General features: G+C 52.3%; 1 protein-coding gene across 3 annotated transcripts in view; it reads left to right on the top strand.

Annotated features, from left to right (window-relative positions):
* FUBP3 (far upstream element binding protein 3) overlaps positions 1 to 15,285 on the top strand; it is a 53,388-nt gene extending 38,103 nt beyond the window's left edge. For 2 of the 3 annotated variants that reach the window (XM_055315310.1, XM_055315319.1), the window contains 9 exons: positions 426 to 526; positions 3,442 to 3,583; positions 7,411 to 7,571; positions 8,338 to 8,411; positions 8,708 to 8,788; positions 8,958 to 9,034; positions 11,630 to 11,701; positions 12,972 to 13,099; positions 14,048 to 15,285. In XM_055315310.1, the coding sequence (XP_055171285.1) occupies positions 426 to 526; positions 3,442 to 3,583; positions 7,411 to 7,571; positions 8,338 to 8,411; positions 8,708 to 8,788; positions 8,958 to 9,034; positions 11,630 to 11,701; positions 12,972 to 13,099; positions 14,048 to 14,056 (845 nt within the window). In that variant the 3' untranslated portion in view covers positions 14,057 to 15,285. The remainder of the gene's footprint in view (positions 1 to 425; positions 527 to 3,441; positions 3,584 to 7,410; positions 7,572 to 8,337; positions 8,412 to 8,707; positions 8,789 to 8,957; positions 9,035 to 11,629; positions 11,702 to 12,971; positions 13,100 to 14,047) is intronic. The other variant, XM_055315313.1, reaches the window with a different exon arrangement.
* Positions 15,286 to 16,269: the final 984 nt, after the last annotated feature.

Below are 16,269 nucleotides of genomic sequence, written 5' to 3'. Positions count from 1 at the left end.
AGAGACAAAAAAGAATCTGTTATTTTTACTTCATTATTTAAAGATAAAACCATTTAAGAAAAAGACTAACATCTTAGAATAAAGGACAGTTCTTTAAATTTTGTAGATTTATCTTCATGAGCAAAATTACTTACATTGTCTTAATTTTCCTCATTTCTCTGAAGATGGGAAAATATTGTGATGGGCTAATTTTGGCAATCTATACCATATATTACCAGCTCTGCTTTCTTTTGCCTTACTGTCTTATGTTTCTGTAACAATATCTTTTTAAAATGTCTGTAATTACATAAGAAGTGAGTGTTGATATAAACCATCCAAAAAGATGATTATGCATCTGGTAGGAATATTGATTGCAAATCAGACTGACCTTTGTTTCCAACTAAAGTCAGGCTTTTCCTAACCCTGTCTCTCATTTTGTTCTACAGATGATGGTATTAGTCCAGAGAGAGCTGCACAAGTCATGGGACCCCCAGATCGGTGTCAGCATGCAGCACATGTCATCAACGAGCTTATTCTTACAGCCCAGGTGAGTCCAGCTTTCTGGAGTTCAGACACATCACCTGCAAAAGCAGACAACGAGCTTATTCTTACAGCCCAGGTGAGTCCAGCTTTCTGGAGTTCAGACACATCACCTGCAAAAGCAGAAAGTGCCACACAGGGTCTTGGGGCAGCACCAAAGAGAAGTCACGCCCTCTTGGATCACATTTCTGGAACTCAGTGCTCTTGCCAGTTGCCTGCCTCCAGGTACATGGCTGGCAGCTTTTCTACATCTGCGCTTTTCCTCCCTTCATGTATTTTGTTACTAGCTTCTTGCTCTTTGTTATACCAGATATCCTAGATACTTTGCTCTTTGCTATCTAGGTTTTCTTGACACAGTAAGTTCCTGACTGTGTAAACTATTTGGAGAAGTACAGTGCAGGTCACATTTCAAGCCATTAGGTATACTTGGCATGGAAATATATTAAGTAAACTCCAGGGCGCCTGGGTGGCTCAGTTGGTTAAGCATCTGACTCAATCTCAGGTCAGGTCTTGATCTCAGGGTCATGAGTTCAAGCCCCACATTGGGCTCCACGCTAAGCATGGAGTCTCTTTAAAAAAAATAATAAATTCTTGGGCAGCCCAGGTGGCTCAGCGGTTTAGCACTGCCTTCAGCCCAGGGTGTGATCCTGGAGACCTGGGTTCAGGTCCCACATCGGGCTCTCTGCATGGAGCCTGCTTCTCCCTCTGCCTGTGTCTCTGCCTCTCTCTCTCTCTCTCTCTCTCTCTCTCTCTCTCTCTCTCTCTTAAAAAAAGAAAAAAAAGAAAAAAATAAACTCTAATCTTAGCTTCAGAAAACACTTCTGGATCCTCCAGAGTCTTAAAGGTGTCTTCACACACTGGATTCCCTGCACTTCTCTCTCAGGATGCGAGCAAGCTTGTGTGATGCTGTTAGCATATCCACCTGCCCGCCCCCCGCCTCCCATTGTGAAGTGCTCTGGGAACCACTGTGACTGACGCTAGGTTGGCATGTCTCCCAGGTGTGCCAAACTGAGGGCAAGTTTAAAAACACCTGGAGGGGGATCCCTGGGTGGCTCGGTGGTTTAGCGCCTGCCTTTGGCCCAGGGCGCAATTCTGGAGTCCCGGGATCGAGTCCCACGTCGGGCTCCCGGCATGGAGCCTGCTTCTCCCTCCTCCTGTTCTCCGCCTCTCTCTCTCTCTCTCTCTCTCTCTCTCTCTCTCTCTCTCTCTCTGTGTGTGTGTGTCTATCATAAATAAGTAAATAAATCTTAAAAAAAAAAAAAAAAAAAAAAAACACCTGGAGCTGAAGAGAAGCACAGATTGGAAACTGTAGCCCGAGCTCTGCTGTTAGCCAGACAAGCCTGTGGGACAAGCCTCTGAGCCTCCCTGGGCTGAGCTCTCGACCACAGATGATTCGTATGCACCAGGTAGTGCAGCCCACACAATCCCCCAGGTCTTGGAGTGGCCATGTTGAAGTTACACGCTTATAGCCCCCACCACAGACTTCCAGAATCAGCATACCCCAGAGAGGAGGCTTGAGCTTCTGCTAGAGTTGCAGCAATTCTTAGGATTAGACAAGTTCAGAAGAGACCAGCGTCGTTGGTAACAGGAAGAGTCTACAGACCCAGAGCTACAGAGGTTCAGGGCAGTGGGGAGATAGCCTCATCTCTGAGACTCTGGGGAAGGCCAGGAAGTCGGCTATGTGTGCACGTACCCATGAGTACATATATTTTAACATAAATCCCTATAATTGCTTTGTTTATTCATTATTTGTCTCTCATAAAAGCCGAGTGCAAGGAAAAAAGCACTCTAGTCATCTCTGTTTTCTGCTGGTTTTAATTCTGGGTAAACGCTCAGTTTATTCTTAATCAGCATAGGTAGGTTCTGCGAAACATTTGTCCACTATGTTGAACATCTGTTTGGCTTTTCCCTTCCACGAAGGGGCTCTCAGCTTTGGCCAGATTTGCCCTCAACATATAAAAAAGAATTTTTTTTTTTTTAAGATTTTTGTTTATTCATGAGAGACACAGAGGAGAGAGAGAGAGAGGCAGAGACACAGGCAGAGGGAGAAGCAAGCTCCATGCAGGGAGCCTGACGTGTGACTTGATCCCAGGTCTCCAGGATCAGGCCCTGGGCTGAAGGCGGCGCTAAACCACTGAGCCACCTGGTCTGCCCACAAAAAAGAATTTAAATGCTGCAGCTCCATAGTTACTCAGAGAACAGAGACCTCCAATGAGATTGGTTGCCCCTGAATGAAAAGAACCTTTTTCTGTTAGGTGTTGACCATGGATGTGCCCCGTTTTGGGGGCCGGCATGAGAATGTCGGAGGCTCCTCCACCCCACACCACAGGCCCACACACCTGATTTGTTCCCTCCTTGTTTGGGAGAATGGCACAACCCAGCTATCTGTAAAAGGCTTTTATCCTATTTGCTAGTTGGATTGTGAGGTGCTCTGACCACCCACAGCAGTGTCTGCGGAGGGGAGGGTTGGAGGCATACTCGTCACTTTGAAATGCCTGCAGTTCTTCCACATGTAATGCCTGGCTGGTGGGCCCAGTGTGTGTTAGCCACGGGAAAGGGCAGACTCCACGGAGGAGAAAACGGCTCCTGATACCTGGACATTAGGGCCCAGTAATTAAGACTCTCGGCAAGAGGGCACTGGGCTTCAGCCCAGGAGTGTATACCTGACTGCGTGTTTTAGTTCAGTACAGTGTGGCTGTTTGTGAAACCACACACGTTCATCTGCACATGTCCTCAGTGCTCCTGTGATTTGTGTTAATTCTGGCTTTGAAAGAGCACTTCAGAAACTGAAATGTGGCAAGGTGCTCAGGTTCTAGTGTGTGGCACTGATTATATCCTGTCACTTCACCTCCTCCCTGGGGCTGAAAAGTGGTCCTGGTGGCAGAGGCAGAAATCTTTACTTGAGCTTTGCGTCCTTCCTAGGAAAGAGATGGGTTCGGAGGCCTCACGGTGGCCAGAGGACGAGGACGTGGCCGTGGTGACTGGAGTGTGGGAGCCCCTGGTGGCGTCCAGGAGATAACCTACACGGTGCCGGCAGATAAGTGTGGCCTCGTCATAGGCAAAGGTAAGGGGCCACTGGTGGAGTTTCATGGTTCCCCTCCATCTATCCTACCCAACAGCAGAGAGGGCCCAGATGGTACCTCCAGAACATAAAGTCGGGTCTGTTAGCTGCACTTGACTGCAGGTGCCAGGTCTGTGACATCATCAGCCTTCCGAAGAGACCCTGTTGGGTAGGGTCTTCTCATGAACATGCGCAGAGTGGGCTGTCGGTTATCATGTACAAACAGACCAAAAGTAAGACCCCACTGCCTGGTCAAGCCACGTAGGTTGTCAAAAAGGTCCCCTGCCCAGGATGATGGGGCCTCTGGATGTTTGTCAATCGACTGATTAGTGATTAATTTGCCTCCCGGGGGCTCAGAGGAACAGTTGAGATAATTCCTCAAATGAAGGTTGCCCTGTGACAAATGTGTCACTTTTTGTGCTTACTGGATTTGGGTATTTGGGCTTTATTGACACGTGTAAGAGTGGTTTTTATCCTTTGAGCACATTTACTGTGAACAACGGACACCCTGTGGAGGGAAATAAAAATTGACTGGTTAGTTGTTTCAAGGCTTTGTAGAGAACATTAGGTAAGAAACCCTTGTTAGTGGCTAATGTGGCCACTAGCCATCCATCACTGCGAGCAAGGGGAAGAGCAAGCAATTCCTGGGCTGCAGCAGGCTGGCCTCCCTGGAGGTTCTCGGGAAGCCTCACCCTGGGCAGCACACACAGGTTCACCTCTGGCCTTTGTATTTGCCTTCGTACATGTTGGAGGAAGTCAATGCAGGCTACACCCCCCCCTCCCCCCCGAGTTTCTCCAATTTCTGCCACCACCTCTCTGACCTGTGGGAAAAAGCTGACGTTCCACAGAGCACAATTTGGGAATGGTCTTGGTTGGAGAGCTAAAGCTGCCTTAGCATACTGTCCCATGCTAGCACATGGGGGCGATCCCTCCTGCCCCTCATTCACCTTCTAGAGTCTGCATTTGGCCCTGTCGTGGCCAGTGTCTAAGGTATGCTCTCTTGAAATGTCTATCTCTGGTCTCTGTGTTGTCTTCAAGAGTATTAATCTTTGGAGGTGGTAGGAGCAATGTGAGTTTGTTTTCATTTCCTGGCAGGGTGTATGTGTTGATCAGTGTTTAGGGGGTGCTGTCAGCTGCCCAGATGCTAGTGGTAAGTCAGAGCCACTACCCAGACCATCAGCTTGGCTGCTGTGAGATTGAGACCAGTCAGTGCCTGTGGGTTGAGAAGTAGAGCTTGGTGTCTTTGCCTTTGGAGGACCATCCTGTCAAGGAGGGTTGACTTGCTGACTGTGTGTCGGCTCTAGACGGGCAGCCTCGCTGTCTGTACTGTGACCGGTCTTGGTAGTCCGTTAAATCTGGATGTGGCCAGAACCGCCCCTTGTAGTTTGTCCTCCACAAAGTCACCCTGAGTGACTCCCACAGGGAAGTGACTGCTCTGTGTCCTAGGGCTCTGACAGCAGCCTCAAAAGGCCCAAAGTTTTGTCAGCCAGGGTCTCTCTTTACTACTGCTCTCTGCTGCATGGGCGTGGACACACACACACACACACACACACACACACACACACACACACGAGGCCTGGGTATGGGGGTGCATCTTCTGAGAGAAGGTGTGTGGATGAGGGTGAGTAAGGGAGATGGGAGAGGGAGCCACCAGCAGTCAGGCCATGCCGCCGCCGCGCCCCCCCCCCCCCCCCCCCCCCAGCTCCCAGCTCTAGTCCTTGGACAGACGCTGAGCCTCCCTGGGCCCCTGCTGGATTTCCATGATAAATACAGCAGTGGTGACAGATAGTGTGGCCAGCCCTGCTCTTGTCAGCCAGGCTTTTAGCAGGTTTGATTAATTGCTTTACGATTTCACATCCAGCCGGGGGGCCACTGGTGGGTCGCTTCTGCCCCCCATCAGGTGGAAGAATGGACAGGCTGCTGAATGAGCCTGTAGACAGCCACCATGTGCCAAGCTGGTGACCTCATTTTGAAGGAAGATGAACTTAAATTAACTCCTTCCGGCCCCGCGAAGTTTTGTGGTGCCTCTTCACCTTATTAGCATGCTGCCAGGGGCTTAGGGGAGAGGGCCTGGGGAGCTGCTGCTCCAAGTGCCCTCCAGAGGACTGCTAGTCTGGGCGGCGGGGCTCTCAGCCTCAGACACGCGCGCGGCCTTTTGTGCTCTTGCCTCGGAACCAGCGGCACCTGGGGAAGGCTGGAGGATTCCTTCCAGCTCTGGGTGTGCTGTAGGAAGGCTTCCACTTGCTTTTCTTGCTCTTCCTTCAGCCCCAGAAACACTTTGCTCAGTATCAAAGCTGCCTGCTTTTCATTGTGCAAAGAGGATAAATTCACCACCTCTGAGAAGAGGACAGTATTTCCGGGCTGGGAAGGGCTTACTCCTACCGAGGCTGGCAAGCTGCTGGAGGTTTCCTATGACTTTTCTGCATTGGCCAGTACAGTTTGCTCGAATTGGAAAACACCTTTTCTTCCACCGTAGCAGAACTTTAAGAAAATCATGTGCGTAACACGTTGGTGTGTTGCATTGTTGTTTTTCATTTGCTCTTAAATTAAACCCAACATCAACTAAACTGACACATGGCACGAGCCAATTTGAACAAAGCTTTCTCTGAAAGCCAGCAGCCTCCCAGTTCCTTCCTGTGGTGTCTGCCTTCAGGAGGCCGCAGGACCCCCGCTCCATCCTTGCCTCCTGTTCCCGTAGCATCCCACCGTAGCATCCCACCGAGGATGAGATAAGACACAACACAGGCGGGGCCTGCTCTTGGGACCCCCTCCTTGTCCACCTGCTTGATAGGTGCTCCAGCAGCAGGCTGGAAGGACTATGGACCCATTACCCTAAAATGACAAATATCATTTGAGGTTAGTTTTGACTCTGGGCGGGGTGGAGTGACACAGAGACTGGCCTTTAGTCTTTGCCTTTTGATCATTTGGTGGGGCTCTCTGGTCACCTGCACCAGATTGTCCACAGATTGTCTTTTTCTAAATTCGCAAAACTCTGGGCTCCCAGGTTTTCCTTGTACTCTGCCCTCTACACCCCACCCCCCCAGTTGAGCAGAACTGATCTGTAAATTCTGTGAAATTTCAAAAGAAGAATCAAACCATTGTGACACTGCTGGAGCTTTTGTTACGCAAATCTCATTAAGAGACTAGAACTCTCACAGGTTTTTCAAAGGGTCCAACTAAATTTTCATTACCCCACTCCACCCAGGCCTCTGTCTCTCTCTCTTTCTCTCTCTCTCTCTCTCTCTCTCTCTCTCTCTCTCTCTCTCTCTCACTCACACACACACACACACACACACATATCCTCAGCTGCCTCTCTGTCTAGACCTGCCCCCGCCCCCCCACTGCCCACGGAGGAGGCAGGGACTGGAGAAGTGACAGGATGGGATATTGAAGGCCCAAGTGGGCTCTGGGCATTGTTGGAGCCAGTGGCCCTGTCTGTTTGCCAGTGGAGGGAGGGAGAGGGCAGAGCCGTGGCCCACAAGGCTAAGGATGGAGTGTCTTCCTGGGGCCAAGGCCTGGCTGCAGCAGGAGCAGCACAAGCCAGCCTCAGAGGTTCCCAGCTCCATCATGCACCCACCCATGGGCTCCCAGCCTCGGCCTGGCTCGGAGAGAAACACTGGCTCAGCTCATAAGCCTGGTTTTGCAAACAAGAGAGCCCTAACATTTGTCCGGAGGGTTTCATAGTTGATCCCAGAAGGAACTTCTCCGCTCTCAGACCGGTGCTGGGGTACAGATAACACCTTTCCTCCTCTTCACAGCAGAGTACTGCCGGACTGCTGGGTCTGCCACAACTGCCACTTATCCTCTGTCTTGTGTCCACCTGCCCGCAGGGGGTGACAACATCAAAAGCATAAATCAGCAGTCAGGAGCGCACGTGGAGCTCCAGCGGAACCCCCCTCCCAACACTGACCCCAACCTGCGAATATTCACCATCAGGGGCATTCCTCAACAGATCGAGGTGGCCAGACATCTCATAGATGAGAAAGTTGGCGTACGTACAAGGTCCTTCCCCTGCCTGGCTTAATGATAGCTGGGTTTTCTTTTGGATGTCCAAGGTACCTGCTCTTCCCCCAGAACCATGTACTTCCTGTGCCTTTCAGTCCTCGTGTCACGTGAGGGCGGCCCCTCCCACTTTGCCAAGGGGGAAGGTCGGGGCCCAGAGATGCCAGGGCCAGGCCCTCTGGCAGAACTCACCAGGGCCACCGCAGCTCAGCAGCTCAGGCCCAGAGCCGTATCCCCTGTAGGCTTAGATGAGCAGCCGGGTGGCAGCCTTCCCCCCCAGCACTGCCCCCGGACTCCCGCGGGCATGGCCCTGGCAGCCAGCCCTGCAGGCAGCTTTCATTGACTCTGGCTTTAGTTTCAGGCACCTCAAAGCAGATAAAGAAAGGGAGTGTTGATGGAGGACAGATTGGCCACTGCTCACCTCAAAGGGGACGTAGAATGGCAGAAAGAGCCATGGGCCAGCCTAAATTGACGGGAGAGTCAAGCAGGTTGGTCCCTACCCCCAGGGTGACACGCTAGGGCAACTGTGGTGGTGCCGTGTTGGCTGTGTGGTGGTATCGGTCACTCGATGGGGCAGAAGCCATTTCTGCAGATAAAGTCCACTGTGGGGAAGCAAGGCTAGCAAGTGTCATAGGGTATCTGTACTTTACTTGACTCTGTCTCCCCGAAAGCTGTATTTTGCCTTGGGGTGGGCCTGGGCAGAGGGCAGAGGTGCAGCCGACAGCAAGTGAGAGCTCCCTCTGTGCCCTTGACAGGGGACCAGTCTCGGAGCACCCGGAGCCTTTGGACAGAGCCCCTTCAGCCAACCACCTGCTGCACCTCATCAAAAGTGAGTCTCTTGGGTTGGTCTCAGTGGGAAGAGTTCACCCCGTCTCAGGAGGTCCTCTTTCCAGCTGCTTCTAGGGAATGCCAGCCAAAAGCCTGGAGTCCTGGGTTTGAGCAAGATTCCTCCCTTTTCCTCTCTCCACTGACCCCTATAAGCCTGTTCACAGCCCACTGACCAGTCCTGGGGGTGAGAGCCTCCCAGAAGCCAGAGGGCCTTGGGGCCAGCACCAGCATCCCTCAGCGGCTCTCCCCACCTGGTCCTCGGCCCGCTGTGTTCATTTGTCCTTTACTTTTTTTTAGCACATTTCCCCCAAGGAGCTCAGGCTGCTTCCCGAGCATTGCTGCTAAAGTGAACGGAAATCCCCACAGCACCCCTGTGAGGTAGGTGACTTCTCGCTCCATCCCTGCAGCCCTCCTGGGACGGGCGGGACCAGTGGGGTGGGGGGAGCAGAAAAGAGCCAGACCACGGATGGCTTGGTGGGAGGTGGGCCCAGGTGAGGAGAGGGGGATGTGGCCTGCTCTGGAACCAGTGGCTCTCTTGTCCTCCTAGTGGTCCTCCGGCCTTTCTGACCCAGGGATGGGGCAGCACCTACCAGGCGTGGCAGCAGCCCACACAGCAGGTCCCAAGTAAGTGACGCGGAGGAGATGGGACCGCGCGCCCCCCCTCAGGAGGGCCAAGGGGCTGGTGTGTCTGAAACGCTCTAGTCGCACATCTTGGCCAGTAGGCCCGGCATGTCCCTCCCCAGAGATGCCGGGAGCCTCCTGGGACAGGGGGAAGCCACCAGCTGAGCAGGGATGGCAGCTGGCTCCCTCCTGGCCCTCCTCTCAGACCTTTCTTTCCCATTCCTCTGTTCTTAGAGCTAGGGGCTCGTGTCCGCCTTGTTTCCACAAACAAGGGTCAGGAAGGCCTGCAGGCTTGGACCTGACCCTGCCCACAGCTCCTCCCTTCACTTCCCTCCCAGGCCCCTGCACTTGCTGAGAGCCCTCCCCACTCCCCAGCTCTGGCCTCCTGGTGACCGTCTCCCCCCACACTCCCACACCCCCACCCCCCCCACCCCCCACCCCCCCGCTTCTCTCCAGCACTGGCTTAGAAAGGATGTTCCTTCTATCTCTTGAACTTTCAGAAAGCACAGAGCTGGAGAATTAGCTCTGCTCAGTGACACCCTGAGCCTGCCCTCCGGCCCCACATGAGTTTCAGGAGCCATTCTGGAGTTTTATTGCTGGTAGAGACACCTTCACAGCCTTCAAAAACAAAACACACACCTTACCTTTGGGTTTTCTGTCCCTCCGGAGCGGTGGCCTGCTTGTGTTTGAAGGGATTCTTCAGTGCATCTGCATGTGATCCTTGCAGCCCGCCAGATGCAGGGTCCTGCATGCAGCTTTTAGCTCCCCGGGTACTGAGCCTCGTTCTGGGCTTCTCTTGTTTCCCCCTGAGCAGAGTGTCTCTGCACAGAAGCCCTGCCTGGGGGTAGCTGCTCAAGGTCACAGCTAGACAAGCAGCCCAGTGGGGTCGGAGTCCCGAGGCTGAAGCTATACATGGCATGTCCCCCTCCTGTGCACTCCAGTTCTGTTGTCTATGAAATGAAGGGTTTAGGTTTGATTTCCAAAGTACCCGTGAGCCCTAAAATTGTATAATAGCTTTTTTTTTATTCCTTTTCCTCCCCAGTATATATTTTTTTTAATATGAAATGTCTCAGACATACAGAATAATATGAAGAATTTTACCACGAACAACTGTACACCACCTAGAATGTGCCAGGCCCATTTCACTGCACTCACTTTGTCCTAGAGCCTGTTCCTGTTTTCTTTGCTTCTGTTCTGATCAGAAAGTGCCCTCAGAACAAGAGGGGACCTGGGTTGAGTTCACATTTTGCCCCATTGCTCAAGACAGAGACTGAGAGAGAGCCCTAGGCTGGGGGGAATTTGGTAGGGGACACATCCTCTTGCCTGAGGGGACTAGACCCTGGGGCCATGGTTCTGCAGAGGCCCTGTCCTGCTGGCCGCCTCAAACCCCCACTGGCCCCAGAGGGGTTGGCAGAGGCCCTTGGGTCGAGTAAAAGAAAACAGTCAGTACATGGTTTCTTGCCTTTGTTCCCATTCCTTCATCTTGTTGTGTTGAGCTTTGTCTATAGGGGGCGGTGAGAATTGGTTCTAGTGAACTCTCATTTGGAAGAAACCTCTTGCTTTCCCAACCTTTGGCGTCTGCGGGAAGAGCTCTCACTGCCCTTCTCCTGGCCTTCTCCAGAACCACCTTGTTCTGTTCCTCGCATCATCCTGAGCCGCTTCCTGCCCCACTGGGAGGAGGGGGTGGGGGGTATCTTTGCCCTTTGGTCCCCCCCACCTCACTTCTTCCCCCTGCCCCGCACACAGACTCCCCTCACCCCACGCCCCTCCTCAGACTGCAGTAAAGTAGCAGGAAAGACACTCTGCTGTGACTATGGTCACTAGCCACCACCTGCAATTCTAACAGAAAACCAAATGCTGAATGGGGTCCGAGCAGGTGGACACGTGAGCCAGCCCTGACCTCAGCAGAAGGAAAGGTCCCGACTTGTCGCTCTGGTCAGGGCTTCTAACCCCTGCAGAGGCAGGCCGCAGTCACTCGCTCCCCAGATCTTTCCTGCCAGTGCCACACAGAGCACGCGCCCCTGGTGGGGTGCCAGGAACAGCCCCACATACCTCCTCTCCCCCTCCACTCCTACCCCAGAAAGGCACGAGGCCAGATTGAGGTCAGATGCATGTTGTGGCCCTCAGCTCCTCCGCTGTGTGTACCTCGTCTTCTGTCATCGTCGCAAGCAATGTCCAGGCCATTTCCCCTCATGCTTCCTGTGCTTCTGCTTGTCCAGAGTTAAAGCCGTCAGTCTCTGAACGGAAGGGTCAGGGGAAGAGTGTGGTCAGCACCACTTCGATTCCTTGTTCCATCCGAAGGCCGATTCAGTTCGGGGAGCCTCAGATGAGGTCACTCTGGCCCCGGGGCGCCCTGAGCTCATATCTCCATCTGAAGGATCAAGGCTCTTCCGACCCTCTGCTCTTGGGGGGGGGGGGCAGCAGTCCTGCCCAACCCCCTCCTCCCAGGGGCCTTAGTCACACCTCGTGGGCCTGGGTGGAGGCCCTCTGGGGCGTCCCCGTGTCTCCCCACAGCCGGCCTGCTGCTGCCTTACCAGGCAGGCCATGGGGCCCAGAGCCGGCGCCAGGGGCCTGACTGCTTTTGTGTTCTCCGCACAGGCCAGCAGAGCCAGCCGCCGAGCAGCCAGCCTGACTACAGCAAGGCCTGGGAAGACTATTACAAAAAACAGAGTGAGTGAGACGGCCCTCTGAACAAGCAGACCCTAGGCCCAGAGCCCCCGTGCCTGGAGGCCTCGCAGTCGTGGTGCCCTGTCACCTTCGTTCTCCCTGCGCTCTCCCTGTGTGACTTCGTTCTCAGTCTCTGCCTTTGTCTCCCTGTGTCCCCTGGGTGTCTGTCAGAGAAGACGTGGTGGAGCCGTCTGCTGCCCACCCCCCCTTCTAGACACCAGAGAACCTAAGGACAAGCTCGGGGCCAGCTGTCCGGCCTTAGCCATCCCCTTTGGAACCGCTTGGCCAGGACTCAGAGCAGCAGGCCCCTGGTCCCTGACCATCTTGCCTCCACCCAGCTCTTTCTGATCCTTTCAGGGCAGGGAGGAGAAAGAGGGTAAAACTCCAAGAAGGCAGCCCAGAGTTGGCGTGGGTGCCGACGTGCTTGTTTCTTTTCTTAAGTAAGCTCATTTTTTAGTTGTGCCAGAAACTAAACCCATCTCTTTAACGGTTAAGAGAAGAAAAATCTAGTTACAGCAACCGAAAAAAGCCCCCAAGTGAATCCTTTAAAATTAGCCCTAATTCCTTTGTATTCCAAAAGTACCAAGCCAGAATGTGGTTGGAGGAGGTGCTCACGTGTCTTGGCTGCAGAGTATGTTACCTGCTGGTTGACAAAAATCAGGTCAAGGAGTGTCCAAGAAATGGTTACCCTGGTGTTTGGATTGTCACCCCATTGATAGCTTGGGGGGTTGGGGCAGTCAGGGAGGTCCTCGTCACCCAAAGCACCTGCTGGAAGGCCAGATGCCCAGTCTTCCCCAGCCCTCCTGGGATTGGATGCTCTGTACAGGTACACCCTGCCCCCAGTGGGGCACTTGCACTCCTTTCCTTCTTCCTCCCTCCCTCCTCCTCTCCTTCTCCACCTCACTCTCTGTGTGTCTGTGTCTCTCTCTGTTTCTCTGGCCCTGGCAGCCCGTGGGGCAGGCAGACAGAGGCAGAGATGGTGATTTTGAGAAGACGGATGTGCGATCTTGTGGGGGCAGAGCAGGGACAGGTAGCACGTGGCTGAGGGTCCTTTCTGCAGCAGGGCCCTGGGCAGTGCCCAACCGCACAGTGTCCCAAGGACCCTCCAGCACCAGACTCACCAGCACCCAGAGGGAGAGCGCATTGGCACTTTTTCCAGCTGCCCCCGTCTTTGGGAAGGGATTCCTCTAAGCTGACAGCGTCCTTTACCTCCCCAGACACGTGTCCCCCCCCCCCCCCCCCCGATAACCCCTGTGCTCTCCTTTGTCATCAGGTCACGCCGCCAGCGCTGCTCCTCAGGCCAGCTCCCCGCCGGACTACACAATGGCCTGGGCGGAATATTACAGACAGCAGGTGGCTTTCTACGGGCAGACGTTAGGGCAAGCTCAAGCCCACAGCCAGGTCTGTAGCCCATCACCAACACCTCAGGGCCTACCCAGACCAGTCCTGACCCCCTTTCTGCCAAGCCTGTGTGTGTGCCTGACCCCAGGGCAGAAACGCGGCTGCGGAGGGATGGCCCTCGCCCCTGTGCCGCCCAGCATGGCAGCTGTCTGCTGAGAGGCCGGCTGGGACCACGCTGGCCCGCTCCTCGCAGGTTTGGGCTGAGTGGGAGAGGAATTGGCTGTGCAGCCTCTGTAAGGAAATGCCCGGTTCTCTCTCATGTCTTGGCCCTCAGTGTGCAAGGCTGAGTGACACTCCGGTTTCTCTTGCTAGGCCTCAGTTTCCCCAGCCGTCAGAGTGGCAAGCCTGTGGTACTGGGCGGGCTTGGCACTATGGTAGGGACCGTGGGAGACACACCTGCTGCTGCTCTTAAAGAAGGTTGTGTGGCCAGACTGTTCCCCCCGCCCTCCGGCCCTCAGCAGTGAGGGGCGGCAGGGAGAGGGCAAGTCCACACCCTCTGAAGGCTGGGCAGGGCAGAGCACCAGATCTTCATCCCGCACGGAAAGCTGGAGGGCTCCATCCAGTCAGAAGCCAAAAATGGATTTCTTATTAATGTAGGAACATGACCAAAGGCCCCCCCATGCACCTTTCAGGTGACCTGCTGCTGACCAGGTCCCCACGGACCCAAACTTGCTGGTCATCTCACTGCCAAAATTGGCCCTCTGTGCCTGGGCTCAGTGGAGACAGGTGTCAGGGCCGGTGGGCAGTGGTGGAAAGGTATCTCGTGCTGGCTCCCCTGCTTGAGTAGCTGCCCCAGGACCTCCTGTACAGGAGAGCATGTGTCTGGGCCAGATCAGGAGCCACAGGGGAAAGGGTGACCTGTCACCTCCGTGCCTTCAGAGCCCCAGGCTGAGACAGGACACAAGAGCTGGCCTCACAGACTAACTTCTGTCCCCTTCCTTCCCACAGGAGCAGTAGGACAGCCACCTGCGGCTCTTTTCTCCCCGAAATCATTGTGAGCAAAAACGTATTTGTAACAGAGGTTTTTAGATTTGCAAACCTTTTGATGAAGAACCTTTGTTTTCTGTGAAACACTATATTTAGATTAACAGGATTTTTCTAAAAATCGGGAAAATTAGTTACTAAAAATTGCTGGTAATTTCTGTTTCATTATTTTTGTTTGTTATTTCAAATGTGTAAGCTCTGGGATTCTTTTTGGAGCAAGACCTGCAGATTCAGGCACCAGAATGTGCCTCAGAGCAGTGACATTTCAACACGGTGTGTTTGTTTTGTTTTGTTCCGTTTTGTTGCGTGTCTTTTTATTTACAGTTTTTTCTGTTGCAACAGAAAGTGGCTTGGAAGTCTTAGGTGGTATGTAACAAATTCTTTAAAAAATTTTTAAACAGTATTTAAATATTCTTAAATGTGTAAATTCATTAAATGTTTTCTAATTTCTTGTTATCTTGGCTGTCTGGTTTTATTGCATTTTTTTAAAAAACTGAACTATTATGTATTGTAATTAATTATGTGAATTCTGAATTGAGACAGATAATTGTATTGCTGTCCAACAGGGATTGGGAGGGGGCATTTTATAGGGTTTGTATAATTTCTAGAGTGCTAAAGGATAATATAAAAATGTGTCCGTGTGTTTAGCAAATGTTTTTTTCCGTGTCTCTATTACCAGTGGCAGTTGTGTATCTAAGACCTCCAAGCTTGTTTTAAAAACAAAACAAAAAACCTTTCTTCTCTCAGAAATATAAATACTGTTATTTTTAATATTAAAAAGAAATTCGATATAACTTTTAACAAACACTGTGGAACGTTAAACCGCGTGAAAATGTAGTAACTGTTGTTTAATTCCGAGATGTTTCTTCCTTTTTTTCTTTTAAATATTTTCTTAATATTTGTCAAATTAACTAGATGGATAAATAAATCTAGTATTAACCACCATATGAATTAAATAATTTTGATTTAATAAAAGGGATAATATGATTTTCAGTGTTTACTGTAGTGCAACTTGTACAGATAACATGTATTTTTAAAGGAAAGAAAAACGGAATCGAAGCTATTTTTCTCGCATTTTTAATTGACCCGAGGGACATTCCGTTTGAAATGTACCGAAGTTACAGTTTCTGGATTTTTCTCCTTATTTTCCTTATAATGCTTGAAATGTCTAACTATTAAAAAAAGGCAATTGGGAAATGTTATGCATGTTGTTTTTTTTTTTTAAAAAAGTGTTCTTTTTATTTGACTGACAATTCATTTTACACTCTATATAATAAAATCTCCACAAGACGTCTTGTGGGCCAAGTACTTTTAGTCTGTTTGCTTTCCTTGTGCGACCTGCCCCCTGCCCGCTCCCCCCACAATGAAATCGAGCGGACATTCTTGCAGTTCGCAGCCTGTCGGTCGTGCTGCACTACGCGAGCCCGACTCGGCGCGCAGCCTAGGTGCCTAGCTCCTTCGTCACGCTCATTTTATTTTAATGGCTTGGTATAATTTGACAGTGTGACTCGAGAGCCTTGATTACCACCAGCCCCTCTTACCTGTCAGGTCTAAGCAGCTCTTGACGTGGGTGTGAGATCAAGAAGTCAATAACAAGTTTCCTCGCGCAGAGGCGCTGTCAGGGTAAGTGGAGCTGGAGGAGTCATTTAAGGGAGGTTGTGACCAGCTCCGCAGACCGCCCGCAGCCGGATCAGCACTCTTCCCGTAACTGGGTCAGCACACCCCCTGCCTCCGCCCGCTTCCCCACACCCCGGCCCTGGCATGCAGTCGCCAGTCGCCAGAGGAGGTCGGGCTGGTCCTGGCCTGGCGCCCTGGGCTGCCGGTCCTTCCATGCTTTCCTGGTACACGCTTCTCGGGCTGTGGCTGCCTGGGCCGCTCCTCTTTTGTCCCCGGCACTCAGCCCGCGGCTGTGTGGCTGTGCAGTGGGGCCAGGTGGCATTTACCCTCCCAGCCCCGTGCCCACTGTGGGGCATCAGGTGGCTGGGAGGTGCCAGCAAACGTGCTCGTTTTCTTTTGGTGTTTCCATTAAGGAAACAAAAGGGAGAGTCCTTACCCATAGGTTTAAGTCACAGAGGGTCCTGCGGTTTCAGGACACAGCGTGACAGTGTAGGCCCTCCACTAGAGGCTATCGAAGAAGAGAGAAGAGCCTTTGACTCCTCTTTTTCTCTCCTTCCTTTCCAGTCAGT

This window comes from Nyctereutes procyonoides, unplaced genomic scaffold (genome assembly GCF_905146905.1).
Source record: "Nyctereutes procyonoides isolate TBG_1078 unplaced genomic scaffold, NYPRO_anot_genome, whole genome shotgun sequence".
Lineage (NCBI taxonomy): Eukaryota > Metazoa > Chordata > Mammalia > Carnivora > Canidae > Nyctereutes > Nyctereutes procyonoides.
Note: the sequence above shows the minus strand (reverse complement) of the source record. Positions and strands in the feature narration are given on the sequence as shown.